General features: G+C 47.6%; 1 protein-coding gene across 8 annotated transcripts in view; it reads right to left on the bottom strand.

The window, feature by feature from the left end:
* Window positions 1-23,891, bottom strand: part of CBFA2T3 (CBFA2/RUNX1 partner transcriptional co-repressor 3) — an 82,030-nt gene that overhangs the window by 8,606 nt on the left and 49,533 nt on the right. For 4 of the 8 annotated variants that reach the window (XM_061594601.1, XM_061594603.1, XM_061594602.1 and 1 more), the window contains exons 3-7: window positions 21,959-22,036; window positions 15,727-15,968; window positions 12,483-12,572; window positions 6,302-6,483; window positions 2,890-3,140 (exon numbers count right to left, since the gene is read on the bottom strand). In XM_061594601.1, the coding sequence (XP_061450585.1) occupies window positions 2,890-3,140; window positions 6,302-6,483; window positions 12,483-12,572; window positions 15,727-15,968; window positions 21,959-22,036 (843 nt within the window). Of the gene's footprint in view, window positions 1-2,889; window positions 3,141-6,301; window positions 6,484-12,482; window positions 12,573-15,726; window positions 15,969-18,954; window positions 19,050-19,844; window positions 19,987-21,958; window positions 22,037-23,891 lie in introns of those variants that run through there. The other 4 variants (XM_061594606.1, XM_061594607.1, XM_061594609.1 and 1 more) reach the window with 3 other exon arrangements.

Genomic DNA, 23,891 nt, shown 5'->3' with positions numbered 1-23,891 from the left:
GACTCATAGGGAGGCCCGGAGGGCGGTGACAAGATCAAGGGCCTTCTCAGTGGTGGCCCCCGAACTATGGAATAGTCTCTCCGAGGAGGTCCGTTTGGCGCCGACGCTATTATCCTTTCGGCGCCAAGTTAAAACCTTTCTCTTCTCCGAGGCATTTTAATTCTTTTTTTTGTTAATGATTGTAATGTTTGTAATTTGATTTTAGCTTATGCAGTTTTAGATTGTGAAATCTGATTTTAGATTGTGATGTTTTTGTACTATATTGTATTTTATTGTATTTATGTTCACCGCCCAGAGAGCTATTGCTAGTCGGGCGGTATATAAGTTTTAAAAATAAATAAATAAATAAAAAATAAAAACAGAACTGCAGTTAAAAACAATTCTAAAACACAGTTGTAAATTGTAACACACAGTGAAAATATTCTAAAACACAGCTTAAAAACATCCTTTCATTAGTGATCTTAGGGTTGCCAGGAACTGTCCCCTTCAGCCATCAAATGCCTTGTGCTGAAGTCCAGTTCTCCACATTTCCTCATCGGTTTGCATTTTTCAACATAGAAAAGTGCATTACATTAGGGGAAATTGCTTTGCAAACATGTGTGTATTAGGAGAAATTTGCACTAAAATGCTGATTAAACGTGTGTATTAAGAGAAATTCACACTAAAATGGTGATTAACCACATGTATATTCGGAGAAATTCATACTAAAATGTTGATTAAACATGTATTAGGAGAAATTTACACTAAAATGCTGATTAAACATGTATTTTTTTAAAAAAAATTCTTCATGAAAATTAATCAGCATTTTAGCGTGAATTATTTTATTATATATTTATTTAAGGCATTTATATGCCACTTAATCATTTGCATTTCTAAGTAGTGTGCATAAAATAAACCATACAGAATAAAACATTAAAACCGAGCAGAATCCCAAGCACTACCTTAAAATGCCTGCTGGAATAAGGAAGTCTTCGTTACATGCCTGAAGTTCAGCAAAAAGGGTGCCTGTCTAATCCCAGTTGGGATGGAGTTCCACAGGCGTAGTTGGGCCCACAACAATGAATTTCCTTCTAACAACTGGGACTTTTGGCTTGCTGAACTTTAATTGCTGCTATCAACTGTTAAAAACTATGAAAATGGAATGCTTTAAAAGAAATGGGGGTGCCACAGCATCTGATTGTCCTGATGCACAACCTATACTCTGGACAAGAGGCTGTAAGGACAGAATATGGAGAAACCGATTGGTTCCCCATCGGAAAGGGTGTGAGACAGGGGTGTATTTTATCACCCTATTTGTTTAAACTATACACTGAACAAATCATACAGAAAGTGGGATTGGACCAAGATGACGGAGGTGTGAAAACTGGAGGGAGAAATATCAATAAGATATGCAGACAATACCATACTACTAGCAGAAACCAGTAATGATTTGAAATGAATACTAAAGAAAGCTAAAGAGGAAAGCACAAAAGCAGGACTACAGCTGAACATCAAGAAGCTAAATGACAACAGAAGATTTATGTAACTTTAAGTTGACAATGAGGACATTAAACTTGTGAAGGATTATCAATATCTTGGCACAGTTATTAACCAATACGGAGGCAATAGTCAAGAAATGAGAAGAAGGCTAGGACTGGGGAGGGCAGCTGTGAGAGAACTAGAAAAGGTCCTCAAATGCAAAGATGTATCACTGAGCACCAAAGTCAGGATCATTCAGACCATGGTATTCCCAATCTCTGTGTATGGATGTGAAAGTTGGACAGTGAAAAAAGCTGATAAGAGAAAAATCAACGCATTTGAAATGTGATGTTGGAGAAGAGCTTTGCGGATACCATGGACTGCGAAAAAGACAAATAATAATTGGATGTTAGAACAAATTAAACCAGAACTATCACTAGAAGCTAAAATGATGAAACTGAGGTTATCATACTTTGGACACGTAATGAGAAGACATGATTCACTAGAAAAGAACTTACAAGATCTGAACAGGGTGGTTCACGACAGATGCTCTTGGAGGTCGCTGATTCATAGGGTCGCCATAAGTCAAAATTGACTTGAAGGCGCATAACAACAACATCAACTGTTTATAAAACTGAGAGGGCAAATGGCAAGTGTACATATTGATTTGCTGTTAGAACAACCCATTTAAACTTTAAGCTCATCCTTGAGAAACTTTAGGGCAAAGGCAGACATATGTCACTTGAGAGGTGAGAGCTCTGTGAATCTTCACTCACCCCTTTTTGGACAGATGTACAGACTGGTTCTTCCTATTTCCAGGAGAAGTGAGCTGTGCAGAGTGCTGATTGGCTGGCTCTTATGACAACCATAAAGCTACTCCCTACTGACTGCATCCAGAGCAATGTTTCAAGAAATAAACGCATTAAACACTACAGACTGGGGGTTCTATCCAACATTCTCTGTCAGCTAGCACAAGGGCTCTTGTGCTAGAGTACAGGTGAGTATTAATGTTGCGCAAGAGAGGAATCCAACGAGACAGTTGTGCCAGCGGGAACTCTTTGCATAACAGATTACACAACCTATGGTGCAACAAAGTTACCAGCAATCTGCTTATGCGTTCTCTTGGGCAACATATATATATGTGTGTGTCCGTGCGCATATATATATATGTATTATATGTATGTGTGTGTGTGTGTGTGTGTGTGTATGCATATATATAAAGGTATTGGCTACATGGTTCAATAGATAAAACAGGCTGAGCACATAAAGAGTGCAGAGAGAAAGGGTTTTAAAAGCCCAAAGCGCAGAGGAACAAAGACAGGTCAAAGCAGATTAATGCGAAGGCAAGATGGAAGAGCCTGATGAACGAACTCCTGTGACATTGATCCAGCTGGAGACAGAGGGTTCCTTCCGTCCCTCGCCTCCACTCACCAGCTTGCCGATGGCGCTCTCTCAGCTCCCGAGGGTCAGGGTGCCGGTAAGCGTCCCGGTAGTGGTGTGCTATGGCCATGTCTTCGAGGCGGTAGTGCTGGGGAGGCGGAGGCGTGGGGTGGGGCAGCCCGTTGGGCTGGTGGTTGATCCCATTGCTAGGGCTGTAGCGCTGGGCAGGGCTCATTGTGCATGGCCTTTTGCTGAGGTGTTCAGGGTGCAGCGGGTCACGGTCCAAGCCATTGTCTTTGGTCCTGTCCAGGAAAGAGGAAGGAGCGTCAGATGGGTTTTACGGGACCGGGCAGTGAAGACTGGTGGCACCAATATCAGTGGGGCAGTGAATCTGTGCTGGGTTTTAGTCCAACCTTCCAAGGAGCTGTCCAGGGTGCTGAGTATTAAGTATGCCTGCTTGGCCAGGCATACTTAATAAATAGTTCAGAACGTGAGTGAATGGGCCCCTGTGAAATTGACACCAGCTGGAGACAGAGGGTTCCATCTGTCCCTCGCTTCCACTCACCACCTTGCCAATGGCGCTCCCTCAGCTCCTGAGGGTCAGGGTGCCGGTAAGCATCTCGGCAGTGGTGTGCTATGGCCAGGCACACTTTTTAAACAGCCAGGTTTATGAACACAGCACTAATAACAACTGGGCACCGAGTCCTTCCTCCGAAGCAAGTATAGGCAATGGGTGCCCTCCAGATGTTGTAGACTACAACTCCCATCATCCCCAACCATTGGCCATGCTGGCTGTGGCTGACAGGAGTTCGAATCCAACAACATCTAGAGGCCATCATGTTGTCTATCCCTGCTCTTCAGGGGAAGTCAGAGATGCAGAACCTGTGGCCCTCCAGATGTTAAGGACCACAGCCCCCATCTTTCCCAACATCTGGAGGGCAGCATATGGACTGCTCCTGTCTGGAACCATCCTTTTTCTCCAGTCTTGGGTTGTCTGGATCTTAGGTTGTTAGGTTAGCAGGAGGTGCTATTTTGCATTTTGAGGCAGTTTATTAAATCCAACCAGCCTCCTCCTCCCCCCAAAAAATATTGAACGAGTTCAAAATGACACCCTGAGCTCATGGCAACCCCCCTTTTTTTGCCAATTGCATGTGCAATGGTTGTGTGAATTCACCCGGCTTTTTCATTCAGAAATGGGGCTTTATCAGGATAAATAATAATACAATAATAATAATAATAATAATAACAACAACAACAATAATAATAATAATAATAAATTTATTAGTCGCCCATCTGGCTGGATGTCCAGCCACTCTGGGCGACGTACAAGATAAAAACAATACATTAAAACGTTAACATCTAAAAACCATAACAATAAAAACCTAACCCACCCCAAAAGCCTGCCTGAACAGCCAGGTCTTCAAGGCCCAGTGGAAGCTCATCATAGAAGGGGCATGGCTAGATGTTGTAGTCTACAACATCTGGAGGGCACCCATTGCCTATACTTGCTTCGGAGGAAGGACTCGGTGCCCAGTTGTTATTAGTGCTGTGTTCATAAACCCGGATAAAGAGTTCATAACAGGTGTGCTGCTGGTTGCTCTCTGGCTGCAGAAATGAGGGAGAACCATGTCCTGGGTTCTGCTGCCGGCCAGAGAAACAAGGGCCGCAGGTGAGCTGAACCCTCTTCCTTCCAGGAAGATCAGCTTGGCGGGGGGAAGACCAGCCTTGCCCTGCACCTGGGCCAGAGAAGGAGTGTCTGTGGCTGCAGGGAACTTGCTTCCCCTCTTCCTGCCAGAAAAAAACGATGATACCTCTGGATGGTATTCAACAAAATCCTACTCAGAGTAGACCAATTGACATTAATGAACCTAAGCTAATCATGCTCAGTCACTTCAGTAGGTCTAGTCTGAGTAGGACTAATAATGAATACCATCCTCTCCTTCAATTGTCAGCTGACCTAGGATTGGTGTTGGGGAGGTGAAGGACAATCTGGCCTCCATCACTAAGAAAAGAGGAGCCCTGATGCTGGATCAGGCACAAGGGGAGCCCATCTGTCAGAGCCATACGACAATGGAACCAATTACCTAGAGAGGTAGTGGGCTCTTTGACACTGGAGTTATTCAAGAGGCAGCTGGACAGCCATCTGTCGGGAATGCTTTGATTTGGATTCCTGCATTGAGCAAGGGGGTTGGACTGGTTGGCCTTATAGGCCCCTTCCAACTCTACTATTCTATGATTCTATGATCTAGTCCAGCAACCAGATGCTCCAAGGGGAAGTCTGCAAGCAGGACCTGAGCGTAAGAGCACTCTCCCCTCCTGCAGTTTCCAGCAACTGGTATTCAGAAGCATGCTGCCTCCGACTATGGAGGCAGAGAAGAGTCATCATGGCTAGTAGCCATTGATAGCTTTATCCGCCATGTATTCATTTAACCCTCTTTTAAAGAAATCCAAGTTGGTGGCCATCACTGCTGCCCCCCAGATGTTTTGGATGGCAGTTTCCATTAGCCCCAGCCTGCATGTCTGTGGCAGCTTAGGGCTAATAGAAGCCGTAGTCCAGGGGTTAGGAACCTTAAGCCCAAGAGCCTAATGCAGCCCTCCAAGACTCTCTGTCCGGCCTTCGGGACTCTGCCCAGGCCATGCCCCTCACCAGCTCTGCTTCACACCTTTCGTGAGTGTTTTTGCTTGGTTAGGATGTGTCCCTGAGCTCTGATAAATGAGTCGTGCTTGCCTGGATCGGGGACAGAGAAGGGTGTGCAGAAACTAGCCTATTGTACCAATGTAAAATTAACATCCATTGTTCTGCCAACTTTGGCCTCTGGCTCCACCTACCATTAGCATGTGGCCCCCGGAAAGTGGACCTGAAGGAACTGTGGCCCTTGGACTGAAAAGGGTTCCCTGCTGTAGCCTGAAGGGGACCAGGTTGGTGAAGGATGAGCGAAAGGCACAAGGGCTGCTGGGTTGTTTCTTGCATTTTGCCTTTGGTCATGTGCACACCATACATTCATCCCACTATTACTCCACTTTAAACAGTGAAGGCTTCCCCCAAAGAATCCTGGGAAGTGTAGTTTGTGAGGGGTGCAGAGAGTTGTGAGGAGACCCCTTATGCCCTCACAGAGCTACAATTCCCAGAGTTCTCTGGGAGGAGGGGCTGACTGTTAAAACCACTCTTGCAATTGTAGCTCTGTGAGGAGTCTCAACACCCCTCACAAAACTACAGTTCCCAGGATTCTTTGGGGAAGCCAAGGCTGTTTAAAAGTGGAATAATGGTGAAATAAATGTATGGTGCGAATGTGGCCTTTCTTGCTGCCAGCCACCTTGGAGACTGTTTGATCCAAAGGAAACACAGAAACCTTTTCCAAAAAAGAGGAATTTGGCCAGGCCAAGGCCCCCTTCCAAGCCCAGCCCACTGACTCTAGCTGACCCCCTCCCACCTTCCTCACTGTTTATCCGTCAAGGCCTGTACCTGTCTGGCGTCCTCCTCTTGCCCGCTTCGCTGACCTCCAACAGCAGTTCCGAGGAGTCGATGGGGGAGGAGGCGTTGGCGTCCAAGAGGAGCTGCTCATGTTGTGCGAGGTACTGTGCGGGCGTTTGCTTCGCCATGCGGGCACAGTGGAGGAGTTCGCGCTGCAGCAGGGGCAAGTTGGCCTAGGAATGGAGCAAAAGATGGAGAAGGTGAAGGGCGCACTTTCTTGCCCCTCTTTAAGAAAAATAAAAAAGGGCTCTGCTTGAGATCAGGGGTTCCCAAACTCTGGTCCACGGACCACCAGTGGTCCGCAAGCTTCATTCAGGTGCTCCACAGAGTGTCTGTGGATTTGTGGAAGATGGAAGACTGCAAATCCGTTGCATTGAACATTCATATTGATTTTTTTTAATTGTATTTTAATTGCTGCTTTTGTTTCTTGTATTGTATTACAATTTGAATTCTACCGAGTACGACAAAGATGCAATATATAAGATATAAAAGAAGCAATTAAAAACACAATTAGAAACGGTACAGCATGGAGCACAGTGCATAACAACTGCTGCAACAGGCAAAAGGATGATTAAGTGGCCCGCCAAGGCCCTCAGCAATTTTGAAGGGGTCCGTTGGAGAAAAAGTCTGGGAATCACTGCTTTAGATACAAGCAATTATAGCCTGGCCTCAATAGCTAATGAGTTTTTTGTACACTTAGTTCAGTCCTTGCCCACTGAGGGTGAAAAGGTTTTTTTTTAAAAAAAAAACATTGTTCAAATGCTATCAGCCACCATAATGTCCCATGGCAATAAGTTCCTCAGTTTCTGTTTCATGGGGAAGGGCCATAGAGTGGTAGGAGAGCACCTACTTTGTTTGCAAAAAGTCCTACGTTCAATTATTTGCATCTGCAGGGAGGACTTGGAGTGTCCTGTCCTTGAAATCCTGGAGAGCTGCTGCCAGCCAGTGTCAACAACACTGAGCTAGATGGACCAATGGTCTCTCAGCATAAAGCAGCTTCCAATGCTTCTGGGTTCTGTTGGCTTGTCTTAAACTTGCCGCCTATCGCTTTAAGCAAATGGCTACATTTCTGCACTCCAGGAAGAGTATGTGATCAAGTGGATAACACCATGGCATGAAACACACTTCTGCATGCCCGTGCACTTTGAGAACTGGTTTTAAAGTTGTTACTGTCAAACAATATATAACAGAATGGGCAAATATCTCCACATGCACTCATGTACACCTTTTAGAAAGGAAGGGCTTGCCAAGTTCCCCTTAAAATCGAAATTGACTAGGCCAGAGATTCATTAGGTGCAACTGCTGGTTCAGAAGAAAGGGCTTCGCTGTCCTTTCTGTTTTCTTATTTTTAAATTGTGGATTTAAAAAAAAATGTTATTGTTCTAACGTGTTTCTATCACATTCTGTATACCGCCATGGAAATACATTTTTATTTTATTTTGAAAGGCGACTTAAAAGTCAATTAATAATACAGCTGTTAATTGACTTATCTTTTAGTGTAGTCAGTTTCCAAATGCCTTTCTATTCTATGGGGTTTGAAGGAATACTGCATTTAAGAAAAAGGAGCACATGTCACTTCTCCTGTCACAGCAGTTACAACAGCTGATGGGAATTGCAGTCCAAAACATCTGGAGTGCATCTGGTTGAAGAGGGCAGCCTTGGATGCAGCCACTCAACTATGGGCCCTACTCTAATCTGCATGACTGTAGATTTTCCTTTTGGGGGGCAATAAGCTGCACAGCAGCGGAAAATATTACCTTCCATTGCTAAAAAAGTATGTGAATAATGTAACACAGCCTTTGCCAACCTGGTGCCCTCCAGATGTTTCAGACAAGAATTCCTATCCGCCCCAACAGGCACATATCCCTAGAAGGCTGCAGGATGGGAAAGACTATTCTACAAAGACGATCTCTTTCATGTTTTTATTATTAATATTCATATTATTTGCTTGTTAACAAAGATCTCCAAGCAACTTACAGCATATTTAAAAATAAGTGAAATGCATTATAATATCAACACAAAAGCACATACAATTCATTAAAAAATACACACACACACACAAAATGAGCCCCTTCCCCAGTAACAGCAGCAGAAAGCTTTGGCAACACACTCAACAGGAAAAAAACCTCATCATCATGGGCCATCAAAAGCCTGGGGAAAAGGGTAGGTTTTTACCTGGCGCCAAAAAGTTGTCAGCAAAGGCGCCAGGCGGACCTCACAGGGAGCCACAACTGAAAGGGCCCCTTTCCTTGTCATCATTCTTCCAGCCTCCCTCAAAGAAAGGCCTGATGCTGGATGTAGGCTTTGGAAAAGGCTCCAGAGAAAAATAATTGCCCTTAAGTAGCCTCACTGTCTCCCAACAAGGCCATACTGGCTCTGCTCCTGGAAAGCTGGTGACAGTCCCATGGCCCTGTGAGACTGCTCTCATTTGCACAATGGGAAGCATTTGTAAATAATCTCCCCCTCCCGTGCGCCTCTGACTCCCCACCCCACCCAGTGAGTTTCTCATGAAGCTTCAGTCTCCAAGAAGAGCATCTGCAGGAGCAGGAGCAATTAAGCAGCCGAGCAGAGCTTTTGCCGCCAGCCAACCCTGGTTTCCTATTTAGGCAGCTGATTGCCAGCCAAATCCCCATCTGTTGGACATGTTAGAGCGCGAACTGATGAAATGCACTGCTGTGGATTCCAGGACAGCAAACGTCCCCTCCATCCGTTCTCCGTTCTCCCCCCTCCCCCCGCACCATCACATTTCAAGGAAGAAAAACAATAAAAAGAAATAAATAACATCTCCGGGAAAGGCGCGTGCCAGAGGCTGCCTGGTTGCAGTTCGGGTAATGAGAAGCATCTGGAGCCCTCGGGTGGAAACAGCTGGAAGCAGGGTGGGTGCTGGAGAGAGGAGCAGAAGTGGAGGAGATGTGTGTGGGGGTTGTTGTTAAAAAGCTCCTTTCTCATTCAAAATGCTAGATCTCTCTCTCTCTCTCTCTCTCTCTCTCTCTCTCTCTCAGCAGGGTGGCCAGGTGCGTAGTCATCCAGGGACTTGGAGGGTCTTAGATCCTTTACTTTTTTGGGAGCAGGGTCCCAGCAGGGTCTCTCTGCCTCCAGCACCCTACGAGACAATCAGCATGAAAGGGGAGCATAACAGCCACAGAGAAGAGTCATCTAGCATGCTTCCTTGTCCTTTCCTGCTGCTTGGAGCCAATCAGAGAGAAAGGAGGTGAGTCAGCCACTGAGAAGACTCTTCTCAGCAGCTAACACTCTCTCCTTTCATGCTTATTAGCTCCCAGGGACATCTGTTGTTGTGGGAGAAGGCATTAACAAGGATCTCATTCTCAACCCACCAGGGGAGAAAAAAGAATGGGAAGGGGCATGGCTGTGACTATCATGAAAGGACCCTGAACTTCTGAATTTGCCACCACACTTGTGAGGGTGGCAGAAAGGTGCCAGGTTTGTGGGCTGCCCTAAAACTCTGCCAGGGAGAGGCCCAGTGGAAGTGGGGTTTGTAGGATGGCCCAGTTTCTCGCAAGAGCTGCTCAGCCTTGGAGCCACAGCAGACATGACATTGTTTGACCTTGCACTGTTTAGGCTTTTTTTTTTGGCTAACCAAAACATCCAGAACCAGGGGCCCTCACCTGAACTGGAACCGTGGTCTGGGGGGTGGGGGTGGGAGCCTTAATCCTTTGTCCCTGCCATGGCCCCAATCAGAATTGCACCTCATCCCCCTCCTCCCAATGGGTTGCTATTTGCAAGGGGACAAAAGTTCCATTGGTGTGAAATGGATTCTCACTGGATGACAATCTGGACTGCATTGGGGGGCAAAGCGTTAAAGGCCCCTCCCCCATGTCATAGTCTCAATCCGGCTCAGGCCCCTCATACTGACTACACTGATCCTGCATGCTACTCCAAACCACGTGGCAAACGTCACGTCTAGTTTGGCCCTTACTTTGATGAATTTGGGGAGGAGCAGCTCTTCAGTGGTGGAGTACATGCACTGAATGCAAAAGGTCCCAGATTCAGTCTCCAGCAGGGCAGGGAAAGGCCTCTCTGCCTGAGCCCTTGGAGAGCTGTTGCCAGTCAGTGTAGGCAACACTAGGGTAGATAGAAGAATGGCCTGCCTCCGTATAAGGCAGCTTCCTGTGTGCCTAATGGTGCAGCTGATCAACTGTTGAGCGTGTAGAATTGTAGAAATAACGAAACATAGCCATAGAGTTAAAGGACATATGCAGAGTGTTTTTCTTCTTCCCAGGGCTCAAAAACCTGCCTGAAACTGTTGCATCCTAGAGATATGGTGAGTACTACATTGTGGCTATTTAACGATGAGAAAAATGCACTTTGTACAGATTCAGAGGCAGGGCTAAGCTCTGGCAACTTCCAGCTTGTCCACCTCTGAAGGTCTCCAGTTTTCTGCTTAGGGCCAAACTGTATGTTATATTAAGCACACAATTAGCAATGAACCACACACATGGCATTTTATATTAAGCACACTATTAGCAACTGCGTGCTTGTTTTTCTTTGCTAAATAATAGCCCTGACGAAGAGGGGCAGGGACGAAGCAATCAAGCCTGGAGCCATAGTGGGGGGTCAAAAGATTACATTCCTTCTCTTGCCCATGCCATGGTCCTGATCCTGATCAACCCATCCAACTGCTATTTAGCAAAGAAACCAAACTGCCAATTTTGTAATATGTAGTTTGGCCCTTAGAAATTCAAACCCAGGTTCTTGTGCTGCATACACACACTATTTCTGGAATATTTCAAGCACCCCTCCCCGAAGAATCATGGGAACTGTAGTTTACTCCTATTCCCAGTCCTTTTGACAGACTAGAGTTCCCAGGATTCTTTGGGGATGTCATGCACTTGAAATGTATGGTGTCTATGCAATGGCAGCACACCTATTGTGCTCAGGGAAGAGTCTTGCAGCTACTTTGGAGCCATAGACATCACAGCCCTAGAGAAGTAGGAGGGTGGGTGGGGGTGGGGAAGAGGGGTGAAGAGGCAAATGGCGAGTCTTCTTTCTTCCGTGCCTCTCTGATAAACAAGGGCAGCTGAAAGCAGTCTTCGCAAGTTCTACTAAAGAGAGTCCCCTCTTGCTTCCACAGAAAGGCCAGGGCTCAACACAGGTCCTCAGATTGCACGATGGACCCACCATCAAGTAAGAAGGAAAAAAGAAAGAAACACGAGAAGACTCTGAACAAAGCACAGAGATTATTGCCCGATGTACTTTTCTGTCCTTGGGCATTGCAAATGGTGCTTCCATGCAAAAGGGTTTGTTTTCTGAAAACAGACTTTTCTAGGCAGCATAAGTCACTGCAGTGGGACGGCAAAGAGGGGGGGAAATTAGATTGGAGGGGAGGCTTTGCTATGCCAGCCCTGACTTTAGGCAGAGTGAGGCAGATCTTGGAATCATGACCTTTGAGATCACTGAGATAACACATTATTGTGCAATCAACTCTTTTTGCAAGCCTTCCTTGGGAGTTCCTGGCTGCCTCCGTGGCATAAAACAGCATGCAGAAGGTCCCAGGCCCAGCATCTCCACCAGTGGCTGGAGAAACCCCTGCCTGAAATCCTGGAGAGTTGCTGCCGGTCAGTGTGTAGCTAGATGGACCAAAGGCAGCTTCCCATACTCCTCTCCCTCTCCCAGGAACGTCTGTAGCTCAGTGGAAGAGCATCTGCTTTGCATGCCCAGGTTCAATCCCTGGCATCATCTCCAGGTAGGTCTAGGAAAGACCCATCTAAAACCCAAGAGAGCTGCTGACAATTAGTGCAGACAACACTGAAGTAGATGGACTAGTGGTCTGACTCCGTATAAGGCAGCATCCTATGTTCCAGGATGTGCCCTGACTGGTCCAGGAATTAAAGGACCAACCAACCCTTGCATACGGATGATCATTGCTGGAGACCAAGACGGTGACTCATCAATTTCTTCCAAATAGTTTTGCTCCAAGACCTGACACATTTGTGTCCATGTGCTTCTGAGAGAGAGAGAGAGAGAGAGAGAGAGAGAGAGAGAGAGAGAGCTCTCAGGCAACCAGCTTGACCACACACTCTGGGCTCCAGCTTGCATTCGGCTGTGTGAAACGGGGGGCCTACTGAGTAAATAAAGACACCACCCACAAAAACGTGATGATGCTGGGACACGTTCAAGCCACGCAAATAGGACATTTGTATAAAGGGGCTACCTTCAAGAACGGGATGACGAAAGGACGCAAAGGGAAGTTTGTGGCCTCCTGGAGCTTGGAGTGGAATTCCTCAATGGTCAGCGTGGAATTCTGCAAGGGAGAGACAGCACGGGGGTCAGCACTGCTGAAGTTGGGGCCACGATGGGCGCAGTCCAGCAAAGTTCTTTTAACTGGCCTGGTCTGCATGTCGCTTTAAACCACATGTGAGCTTAACTCTGGTGTATGCACAGCATGCCGGTGCACAGAGTGAAAACTGCGGTTGCTTTGCTGCTTCCCTGCTTCTGCCAGGAGCAAAGCCATGGATTGGCACAGTGTTCATGTCCAAACCCAGGCTCATGATTTGTTTCCTCCAAACAAACCCTGCACAGAAAGCCAAGAACTTTAGTTACTGCTTGTGGCTTGATTGGAGAGAGACAAACAGCAAGCCAGAGTTCAGATGTAATGCTATGCCAAACCATAGCTTAGCTCCCGGCAGGAGCAGGGGGAAAGCACCTGTGGGTTTTGCCCCATGCTGCAGCATACAGTGTAACTATTCACCTTTAAACCACAACTTTACTCAGGGATGGCGCTGTGGCTCGGTGATAGTGCATCTGCTTTGCATGCAGCAGGTCCCAAGTTCCCAGTGGCATCTCTAGGTAGGACAGGGAAAGACACCTGTCTGAAATCCCAGAGAGCTGCTGCCAGTCAGTGTAGACAACACTGAGCTAGATGGACCAATGGTCAGTGGAAGGGTGTTTGCAAACTATGATTTGAAGTGACGTGCAAACCAGCCCATTATCATTCCCAAGTAAGCCCCCATTAAGTGACCTCCATCCAGCCGTCTGCTAACTGCTAGCCTCTTTCGTTGCGCTGACCATATGGTGGTCTTCCCTAAAACTCCCTCTTGGCTTCCTGGGCTTGGCACAAGCTCTTCAACTTGGCCTTAAAAGCCCTCCACAGCCTTGTCCCCTGCCTCATCTCTGGACCTTCATGTGATGCGAAATGCACCACTGTCAATCATGTCGGGTTTTGTTTTAGCTTATTTACTCGTACGTGCGGCCCCCTCCCTCTGTTGTTTTAAATCAGGACCACAGTGCATAGGAAGATTTTACCATGCTTGTCAAGAAATGGTGGCAAGAGGAGTGTTTTACCTATCACTAACTGCAGCATATGTATGGGGGGTGATTTTTGCAGAGATCATGGCTAGGGAGAAAAGGGTAAGAAAAACCTCTCCCCCCTGCATGGTGAGGTCCTGATAAAATAAAATCCTCCTGGGTTTATTGCTAAAGAAACAATCACATGCGATTGGCAGTGATTGCATTCACTCATGTGGTTAGGCCCTCTATGTTCTTATATCATAAGAACAACAGAACAACAGAAGAGCCCGCTGGATCAGGCCAGTGGCTCATCTAGTCCAGCTTCTTGTTCTCACAGTGGCCAGCCAGCTGCCCTTGGGAAACCAGCAAGCAGGAATTGAATGTAAAGAGCACTCTCCCCTCTTGTGGTTTCCAGCAACTGGTATTTGGAAGCAGACTGCCTCTGCCTAGGAAGGCAGAGCATAGCCATCATGGCTAGTAGCCACTGAATGCTTTATCCTCCATGAATTTGGCTAATCTTTCAAAGCCATCCAAGTTGGCGGCTCTTATGGGAGCAAATTCCATCGTTTAACTATGCACGGTGTGAAGAAGTGCTTGCTTTTGTCTGTACTGAATCTCCCAACATTCAGCTTCATTGGCTGTCCATGAGTTCTAGTGTTATGAGGGAGAAAACCTTTTCTCTATCCGCTTTCTCCTTGCCATGCATAATTGTATAAACTTCTATCATGTCTCCTCCGACCTGCCTTTTCTCTAAACTAAAAAGCCCCAAATGCTGCAACCTTTCCTCACAGGGGAGTCGCTCCATCCCTTTGATCATTCTGGTTGCCCTTTTCTGAACCTTATCCTGACACATCCCTGTCTGTGATGATCTTCATTCTTCCATGGCCCTCCACCATCCAGAGGTCTCCTACTCCTTCAAATGACTCCAGCCTTTTCCTCTTTCTTTGCACAGCATGGAGACAAACACAATCCCTTGCTAACATCTGGATCCCAAGGTGTTGCTAAAGGCACATGAGTCCGTAAGACAGCTGGCAACTCCACACAAAATATGGTTAAGATTCGCTTCTTTGGCTGACAACTTCATTTTTGGGGCTTTTCATTATTATTATTTTTTAGATAACATATCCCTGCCGTGCTACGCAAAGGTCCATCTATGTTGTGTAACAACTTCCAGAAGGGTCCACATGAATCTCTTGCAGCGGAAACGGCAAAGAATCTTGGGGATATCATGATCATGCGCCTGGTGAAGTGGACTCCAGCTTATGCTATAAAGACTCGTTAGTCTTTCAAGGCAGAAATGGGGATTCTTATTCAGCCTGGGGGGCGCATTTCCTCACAGGCAGCCTTCTGGGGGCCACATGGCAGCGGTGGGCAGCACAGAGGCAGAAGTAAGCAGAGCAACAGGTGTGACTTACCTTCATACAGTAAAAACCAGAGGTTTCTGCATACAGCAACAGTGGTGGCTGGTCGCTCTATGTCAGCGGAGCAGTGGAATCCACTCCAAATCTGCTTTGCAGCTCTTTGAAAGTTCAGACTAAAACCTGGAGTGGATTCCACTGCCCCACTGACATGGAGCCACCAGCAGCCACTGCACGTCCCTTGATTCTCTATCAGCACACCCAAGAAGCATGAATGATCACAGCTTAAGGACACATTTCTGCCAGGCATAAGCACTTGAGGAGGGTGCAGAGCAGGGCTATTCGGGGAGTGCAGCCTGGGGATTTTTAATGTTTTAATGTATTTGTATGTTTTTATTTTGTACGTCGCCCAGAATGGCTGGACAGCCAGCCAGATGGGCGACTAATAAATTTAATAAATAAATAAAATAAAAATAAATAATAGCAGGTATGGGCTGGGAAGAGTCCCAAGCACAAGACAGACTTGGAGGGCTGCATTTGGCCCCTGGGACTGAGGTCTGGTTCCCCCCCCTGCTTTAAGGTGCCACAAATCTCCATGTTGCATGAGGCAACCGAGTGGAGCAACAGCTGTACAACTGTGCCTTTTACAGCACCCACATTTAGCGCTCAGGAGAAACAAGACTTCTTTTATTTTTTAAAAAAAATCATTTCAGCCAGCTGCAATATCTCACTTATGCTGGGAGCTGGCTGTTTTTATGACTGAAGACAGGGATCTCGACACCAAGGGCAGAGAGCTGGATGTGAGCTTACCACGAGACCCAGCACCAGAGTGCGGACACGCTCCCCTATCTCCGGAGAGATGTCATTGCCAAACTGCTGCAGCGTGGTCAGGAAGCGCTTCAGTTTGCTTAGCTGGCGAGCACCGCAGGCCGGAGGGAGTTGGTGGTTGGACAGCGAGGCGGTGGAGGACGTTGCAGGCCCGTTGCTGAAGCCATTGGGGGTGGAGGGCGCGCCATTGATTGCTGTCGGAGAGTGGCTGCTTCCATTCATTACTGCAACAAAAAGGGGGGACACCGTTCAGAAGGGGGGTTGCCAGGTTTAACACCTCTTTGCAAAGAAAGGGGAGGGCTGCTGCTGAGTGGTAGAGCAGGTGCCTTGCATGCAGAAGGCCCCAAGTTCGATCCCCACTGGCATCTCCAGGGAGGGCTGGGCAAAGACTCCCGCCTGACACCCTGGAGGGCCACTGCCGGTCAGTGTAGACAGTACTGAGCTAGATAGGCCAGTGGATTGACTCGGAATAAGGCAGCATCACATGTTCAGCAGGAGCATCCATACCTCAGTATTCAGCAGTGAATGTCCCTAGCAAAGGGTGGGGGCTCATTGGGGGCTGATAAATCTAATCAATAGTTCTGTCGGGTCTCTGAAGGATTTGATCAATAGGGCTAGCCAGCCAGCCAAGGCTTTTAGCGACTGTCTCTTGCTCAAATGGGGGGGGCAGAAGCGGTGAGGACCGAGTTGTCTTATGCCGACAGATCATTGATCCGGCCAGACCAGACGTCCTCTTACTCTGAATGACAGCAGCTCCCCAGAGGCTCAGGGCAGGGTTTCCCCTTCAGTCCTGCTACCTGGGGTCATTCTGCACAAAGATGCAACCTTTGCCCGCAAAACATGTGCTCTGCCGCCGGGCCCTTCTTTGGAGGGGGCACCATTTCCACCAAGGATTGCAAAAGGATAACCAGAGAGGTGCTGTGTCCTGGGTGTGGGAGGTGGGAATAAAGCCAGACAAAGGAAACAAATTTCTGAGCAGCATAACAGCACATGTTCCAGAATGACATGAACGAGCGGCAGTTGTTCAGGCAGCATTGCCCAGTAGTGCCTGAAGCTGTGAACACATTAAACCCCTAAAGCATGTTCAAAGTACTTTGTTTCCCCGCCAAAGAATCCTGGGGACTGTAGTGTATCCTTCACCAGAGCTACAGTCCCCACCCAGCACCCTTAACAAACTCCATTTCCTAGGATTCTTGGGGGGCAGGAATGAGCTTTAAAGTTATGGTGTACGCAGCCTGACTCGCCAGAGGTTCATTTCACTTCTAGTCTGAAGACTTCCCCAAGCTCTAGCCCAGGCTGACTGGACCATGCAAGGGATGAACTTAAGCGGAGAAGTGCATGTCCCATCCTGCGCATAATCACCTAACGAGGAAACGGGTGGGATGTGGAAGGGGCAGAGCTTGGAAAAGTTACTTTTTTCGAACTACAACTCTCATCAGCCCAATCCGGTGGCCATGCTGGCTGGGGCTGATGGGAGTTGTAGTTCAAAAAAGTAACTTTTCCAAGCTCTGGGAAGGGGTAGGCAGTATGATATCCACCAGGTATGTGGGTGAGAGAAAATGGGAAGGATTGCAAATGCACTGGAGGATGGGTTTGGACTTCAACTTCAGTTTGATACATTCAAGATACAGGCTGAACCCCCTATGCTGAAAGGCAATCCAAGGTAATGCATGCAATCTTGTGGGAAACACCTGCAATCCATATTTTAAAAGAGAGGAGAACTGAATGCATAGTAATGCCCAGGTGGATAAGGGGAAAGTTATAATCGATTCCCGAGACTGTACGTGAGTCAACAGCGGGACGCAGTTGCAAAAACGGTGTAATTCCCTTTAGTGAGTGTCACCACCAAGCTGAAGGCAATGCCTTTTAGCATCAACAAACACAAGAAGGAGCCTTTCAAAAAGAGGCTAAATATAGATTAAAAACCAGTTGAAAAGGACCACGGAAGATTTTAAGGAAGTGGATGGACATAGCCCGGAGAAAAGAATATGGTCAGTAGAGTTAGCCCTGGCTGGTTCGAGATGGGGGTTGGTTTTTCACCTGGACGGGTTTTCTGTGCATGGACACAGACCATTTTAAATGTCCATACATTTAAATCAATTAACAGATGCAAAGAAGCAGTACCTTCTTTCTCCCCCCCCCCCGGAGAAAGCCACCATAAAGATACTCTTCTCAGATGGTTTCTCTGAGCCCTGCAAGACCCCAAATGCTTGCCCTCATCAGTGAGGGGAGAACAAGATGAATGAAACCACCTTATCCAGATGGAGGGAACACACAAGGTTAAAAACCACTCCGAACTATCAGGCAGTGGAATTAAGTCCGAACAGCAGGTCGCTGACTCTCGTCCGGCCCTTTGCAACTTTTGCAACTAAAGTGAATGGGACTTGTGCAGGAGACATTTCTGGAGGATTGGGACCTGGCTACTTGCCCTTGCTCTAGGAGTCAAAGCAGTCTGGAAGATCCTCAGGCTGCAATTCTACAAACAATAACAAAACCCACTCACTAGCAAGTAAGCCCCATGGACTTACTTCCAAGTAAAGGTGCGTGTTTCCTCTTAAGTAAGTCCAGAGTGGCTTACTTCCAACTAACTATGGATAAGATTGTAGCCTATATATCCCAGGATAATATCCCAAGGCCAGTTGTCTTCCTGAGGAGCCTCACTGCTTCCAGGCTCTTTACCCACAAGATGTTTCCTGCCCCTTCCCACCCCAAAGTAGTAAACAAGAGACGGAAAGACTGCCCAGAACAACAAGTCGTTCTCCCTTGAACAGAGACAACCTATTCCCAGGTTGCAAAACCTGCCTTCCAGTCCTGTGCTTTGCACACATTCGTAGGCTGGGAGCAATAATGGATTTGAAGCGGGGTAATAGAGGCATTGTGGCGTGCATGCACATTTCTTTTGATCCACTGCCATCTCAAGCTAAACAGGTGCTGCAGGCTGTTTACTGAGGCCGGAACAGAAGTTGTGTGCACCTCACCCTTGGGTGAGCAGCTACCTCCTCTCCAAAGTGCCTCTGAAAATGTCTGCCTCTCTCCAGCCATGGCTAGGGGGGAGCGATCAACAAGGTGCCTGACGCAGACCCAGTCCCCTGCCTTGGAAGGCGAGCCTTAAATCCCAGCATCCTTCTTGGGAACAAAAAGAGATCTTAAGTAGGCCTTTGAAGGCGCCAAGTTTACCCTGCCTACTTTCAGTCGTGGCTAATCACTAACCTTTCCTGCTGTAGGCCTGACACCTCCTTGGGAAGCCGCAGCCGTTGGGGCTTTTGCCGTGTTCCTCAGGGTCTGGCTCACTCTCCAGCAGGGCGAGAGCTGCCGATTGCTAAAGAGGTGCCAAAAATAACCGCTCGGCCACAACTGCTTTTATTCGAGTGACAGGTGTGTTACTAAGTTAAACGCTGCATATGTCTCTGACGCTTTGGGGATGGAGGCTGCATATGTGGGTCCTCCTCAGCTAAAAGAGCGGGGGGAGGATGTTTGGAAAAGTGGGGTGTGTTGACCATTAAGCTACTGAACTGGCCTGTTTGAACCTGGGAGGTAATGGAGGGTGTCCCTGGGATGCACCTGTGCTTATGTCACTCTGTGGCTAGGAAGAGAGGTTTGGAAGGGCCTGGGCACTCACTGCCTCTTTGCAGAAGCGAAGTTGTATGTGCCAATTTACAATATATGTATTGTGTGGGTGGGTGGGTGGATGGACAGGGGGCTTCATGCATTTGTACCCTGCACAACTTTTTTGGCACCATAAATTATGCAAGTTAAAGAAAGCAAAGTGCATGCACATTCCATTCTTTTGCATTGTTTATACAGGTCACAGCTTTTATACGGTAGCCACTTATGCATCACCAAAAAAGAAGAGGACAGATTTGATAAGATTTGTACATGCAGGCTGTGGTCTGAAGGCACATGAGGCCAGCACCCTGCTGAAGCTAAGCAGGGTCAGGTCTGGTCAGTGCCTGGGTGGGAGACCTCCTGGGAACCATATGTAAGCGCCATGGGTTTCTATCATGAAAAGAAAGGCGGGTATAAATGTAATAAATAATAATAAATAAATAATAAATAATAAATAAATGTAGAAATGTCAATAAACATACAATAAATCTCACCAAAGATGAGAAAACGGTGACCTGGTGAGCTGAATGCCTGGATCGATCTGCTGTCCAGGTGCTAACTGTGTGTGGGGGCACCTTCAAGGCCCGCCTACTCCTCTTCCTTCTTAGGGCTCTTTATCTTTACATCAGATTTGGACTGGGCAGCCCTTCATATGGAGGGCACCTTCTGATAGAGGACTGTGCTTGGCGAAGTAGGGCACATGGCTGCCCTGTAGCCTTTCAGCTTATCTTGGTGTGGAACCTCGGCTTTGTTTTCAGCTGTATGCCCAGTCCTGTACGTGACGTTCTTGCCCCAGCCAATAAACCGAAAGGCAGTCATAAGACGTGCACAGCCCCAGCTGGCCAACACATCTTCTTTTCCTCCCCACTGCCTCATTCCACCCCCCACCTTGAAATATCCTTCTTTATTATTCCCACAGAGATCATCAGTGACACTATAGACGTAGCTGCTATTGTTTTGCAATACTAAGCATGCAGTGGCAGCTGGCGGCTCCATGCCAGCGGGGCAGTGGAATCTACTCCAGGGTTTAGTCCAAACTTTCAAGGTGCTGAAGCCACTGGATGCATGGGAAGTAGGATACAGCCCTGATGACTGTTGTGAAAGGACAATGTATAGGACATAGGACAGCTCTGGGATTCAGGTCACAGAATGGGACAAACCTGACTCGCGCTGTATGCTACAGGAAGCACTCTGTGAATATAAGAACTTGTCGTTGGACACTGTTCTTTTAGAAGGTTTAATTAGAACTGAGGCCCGTCCCAGTGTCTGAGCCTATCCCTAGTCCATATTATATTGTGCTTGACACCGATTGGCTGAGCAGGTGTGATGATGGAATAAACATTCCGACTGGCCCAGGGAACAAAGCTATCAGAATGCTTGCAGTCCAATTTCTTGGAAGGGAAGGGCAAGTTGTCAGTTGGCTGGAATTAAAATTTCACACAGGCATTATGGGAAGAAGTAGCCTTGTGGGGTGGGCAAAGAAGTGGGAAAAGATCTTAGAATGTTGGAAAGATTATGGACAGGGTATCCAGGGGCAGGGATGTGGGCAAAAGTAGGCAATGGACTTCCTGAGTGGAAGCGTACTGAACTAAAAGGTAACTAGAGAAGACAGAAAGGAGCTGAATTTCACTTATAGATTTGGATTAACTAGTCAATTCTTTGGTTGACGGCCTCAAGTGTGAAGCTATGATAACACAACAGGTGCCTCAGAGCATGTCAAAAGTGTTTTTCTCTCCTCATTGAGTAACCACAACACTCCCACTCTGCTCAAGCATTGGGAGGCCGTGTCTCCAGGCCAGAAGATGCAGCTTTCTTGGTTTCTCCCTTCTTTACAAACTTACGCCATTGTTCATTTGCAGGTCCCAACTGATTTAAATATATGCAAATTTAAAATGGCTGACTTCCTACCACTAGGGAAAAGAATAAGCTGCTTGTGATGGTGGCTAACTGGGAACCTTCCAGCAGTCAAATGGGGGTGGGGTCACTGCCATTCAATGGGGCAACAAAGGGTCAGTGGCAACAGTGCAGTTGCCCCCTCCCAACTTTATCTAGGTAAGGGATGGAGAACTCAGCTGGCCAAATGTGGCCCTCCAAGCCTGTCTGCCTGGCCCATGGGACTTTCCCCAGGCCACACCCCTCCCTCTCCAGGCCACGGCCCCCTCTGGCCTTGCTTCACACTCTCCCTCAGTGTTTCTACCTGGCTGGAATGTGCCCTTGATCAGAGCTTAGAAAAATTACTTTTTGAACTACAACTCCCATCAGCCCCAGCCAGCATGGCTGATGGGAGTTGTAGTTCAAAAAAGTAACTTTCCCAAGCTCTGCCCTTGATCTCAGATGATATATTTTGCTTGTCTGGACAGAGGATTGAGGGGTATGAGAGTGTTTGCAGAAACTAGCCTACCGTACAAAGGTGAAATTGTGCACTTGTTGCGCTGCCCACTTTTGCCTCTGGCCCCGCCCGCCACTGGCATGAGGCCCCTGCGAGGTTGCCCAGAAGGGAATGCGGGCCTTGGACTGAAAAAGGTTCCCCCACCCCTGCTCTAGGGGAGTCAAAGCTGAGCCACAGCTTCTGCATCTCTTGCTAACGGGCATGTTTCATCTTACTTACAGAGGCACACCATGGACCATTTCAAGCAACCATGAAAACGGCCGCGGGGCAGAAACATCGGCGGCCCAGCTTCGCGATCTGCAAGTGAAATAAAACATACGCTATCAGGAGAGACCAGAGGTGGCAGGGCACTTCCTGAAGTCCCTGAGCAGGGGTTGGGGGCTGAGCCGGGCTGTCCTCTCCCGGTCGCCAAACAGGGCCTATGTTTATCCATCTTGGAAAGATTTCTCGTTCCAGTGTGTGAGTTTAGTTGCAAGGGCAAAACTCTAATCCACACTGTCCCTCCTGCAGCGGTATGGGTGGGTCATGCGATGCCCAAACAAGGACTAAATTTGAGCCAAGGGGCTTGTCCTAAATTAGCCCATAAGCTGTAATGCAGGTTCAGAGAAACCACTCCCAGGTAAAAGCTTTGTGGGTTGCTGAATTAGTGTGGTTGGCCTGCACGTATTATCTTAAAACAAATGAGCCCGGAGGTCGGCAACTTGCACCTTTTGTGCCATATCTGGCTGACAAAAAGCTGCCGTTTGGCCCACTGATCAGGGCCGTTGTTGCTAGGTACTTAAAGGACTTGGGGCACAAATCTGCATAGATGCGTAGAATGCCTGTAGGCAAATTAAGATGGCAGGGGGTGGCTGAGATCTCACCGGGACTGCATTTCTCTGCAGACCCAGCTCCCTTGCAAGCAAAGTAAAAATAAAATAAGTTTTTTATTGAAAGTGGGGAAAGGGCAGGAGATCACCCCATCCCCCAGCAATGCCTTGGCTGCTAATGGAAGAAGCCAACACCCTTTCGCTTCTGTCATGTGCCTGTCACAGGGGTGGCAAATCTCAGGCCTAGCAGCCGAATGCGGCCCTTAAGGCCTCTGCATCTGGCCCTCAGAGCAATTCCCAGGCCACTCCACTCACTGGCCCTGCTTCGTACCCCCGCTTGAGTGTTTCTGCCTGGCTGGAAGGCGTCATTGAACCCTGATCATGCCTCTTCCTTGCTTGGTTGGAGAACAGAGAGTGCAAAGTGAAAAGCTAAAATTTACATGCATCGCTCTGCCCACTTTAGCCTCTGGCCCCACACACTGTTGTCATGCGGCCCTCAGGAGATTGCCCAGAAGGGAATGTGGCCCCCAGGCTGGAAAAGGCTCCCTGCCCCTGACCTGTCTGTATGCATATCATACGGCTGCACCTTACTGTGGCCTCATAGTGAACTTCATGCTGAAATGGGATCCCAGAAAGGACAACTGCAGGGATGTTTTTTCGATAAGAAATCTGCCTGACAACACCCATATCTTTTTTTCAGACCCCCAACCCCCTTTCCAGAGGAAGAGACGTTTGTGCTGAAGCCTACTAAATAACTGTCTGATACCCTACCTGGCCCCCAAATTCCCCCAAACCGTATCTTCCCATCTGAGCCTGTCCAAACTCAGATTGCCCATCTCTCGCTTGTTGACCCCAGAGCTAAACTGACTGATTCAAAGTTCCCATGCCCTTCTGCGTTAAGGGTCACTCTGTAACCAAGCCTAACTTTGTACAACTGAAACAATCATAGAGTGCTTCCCTGTTCCTTCCTGTCTCGACTTCCTTCATATTCACCTGTGTCACATTTTTAGATTACATGCTCTTTGGAGCAGGGACCTGCATGTTGCAAAGCACCATGTGCGCTGATCAGAGAGAGAGAAATCAGGTGTGCTGGCATAAACATCCCTCAGTGCTAGGATCAACATTTTATAAACCTGGATGACCATGTGCCTGGGGTTTTCCCATCCCTTGCTTATACCATATCTTTGCTGAGCTCACAAAGCCTGGAAAGATGACTCTGGCATAGATTACCCACATAGCTTTTCTTGAGAAGATTCCCAGAGAAAGGATCTGGGGGAAACCAAGCGGTTAGCTGATTCCAACCCTCTCCTGGCACATCCACGTGCCCTCAAAAGCCACCATCT

The sequence above is a fragment of the Rhineura floridana genome, chromosome 13 (genome assembly GCF_030035675.1).
Source record: "Rhineura floridana isolate rRhiFlo1 chromosome 13, rRhiFlo1.hap2, whole genome shotgun sequence".
Lineage (NCBI taxonomy): Eukaryota > Metazoa > Chordata > Lepidosauria > Squamata > Rhineuridae > Rhineura > Rhineura floridana.
This window is presented reverse-complemented; position numbering and strand designations above follow the sequence as displayed.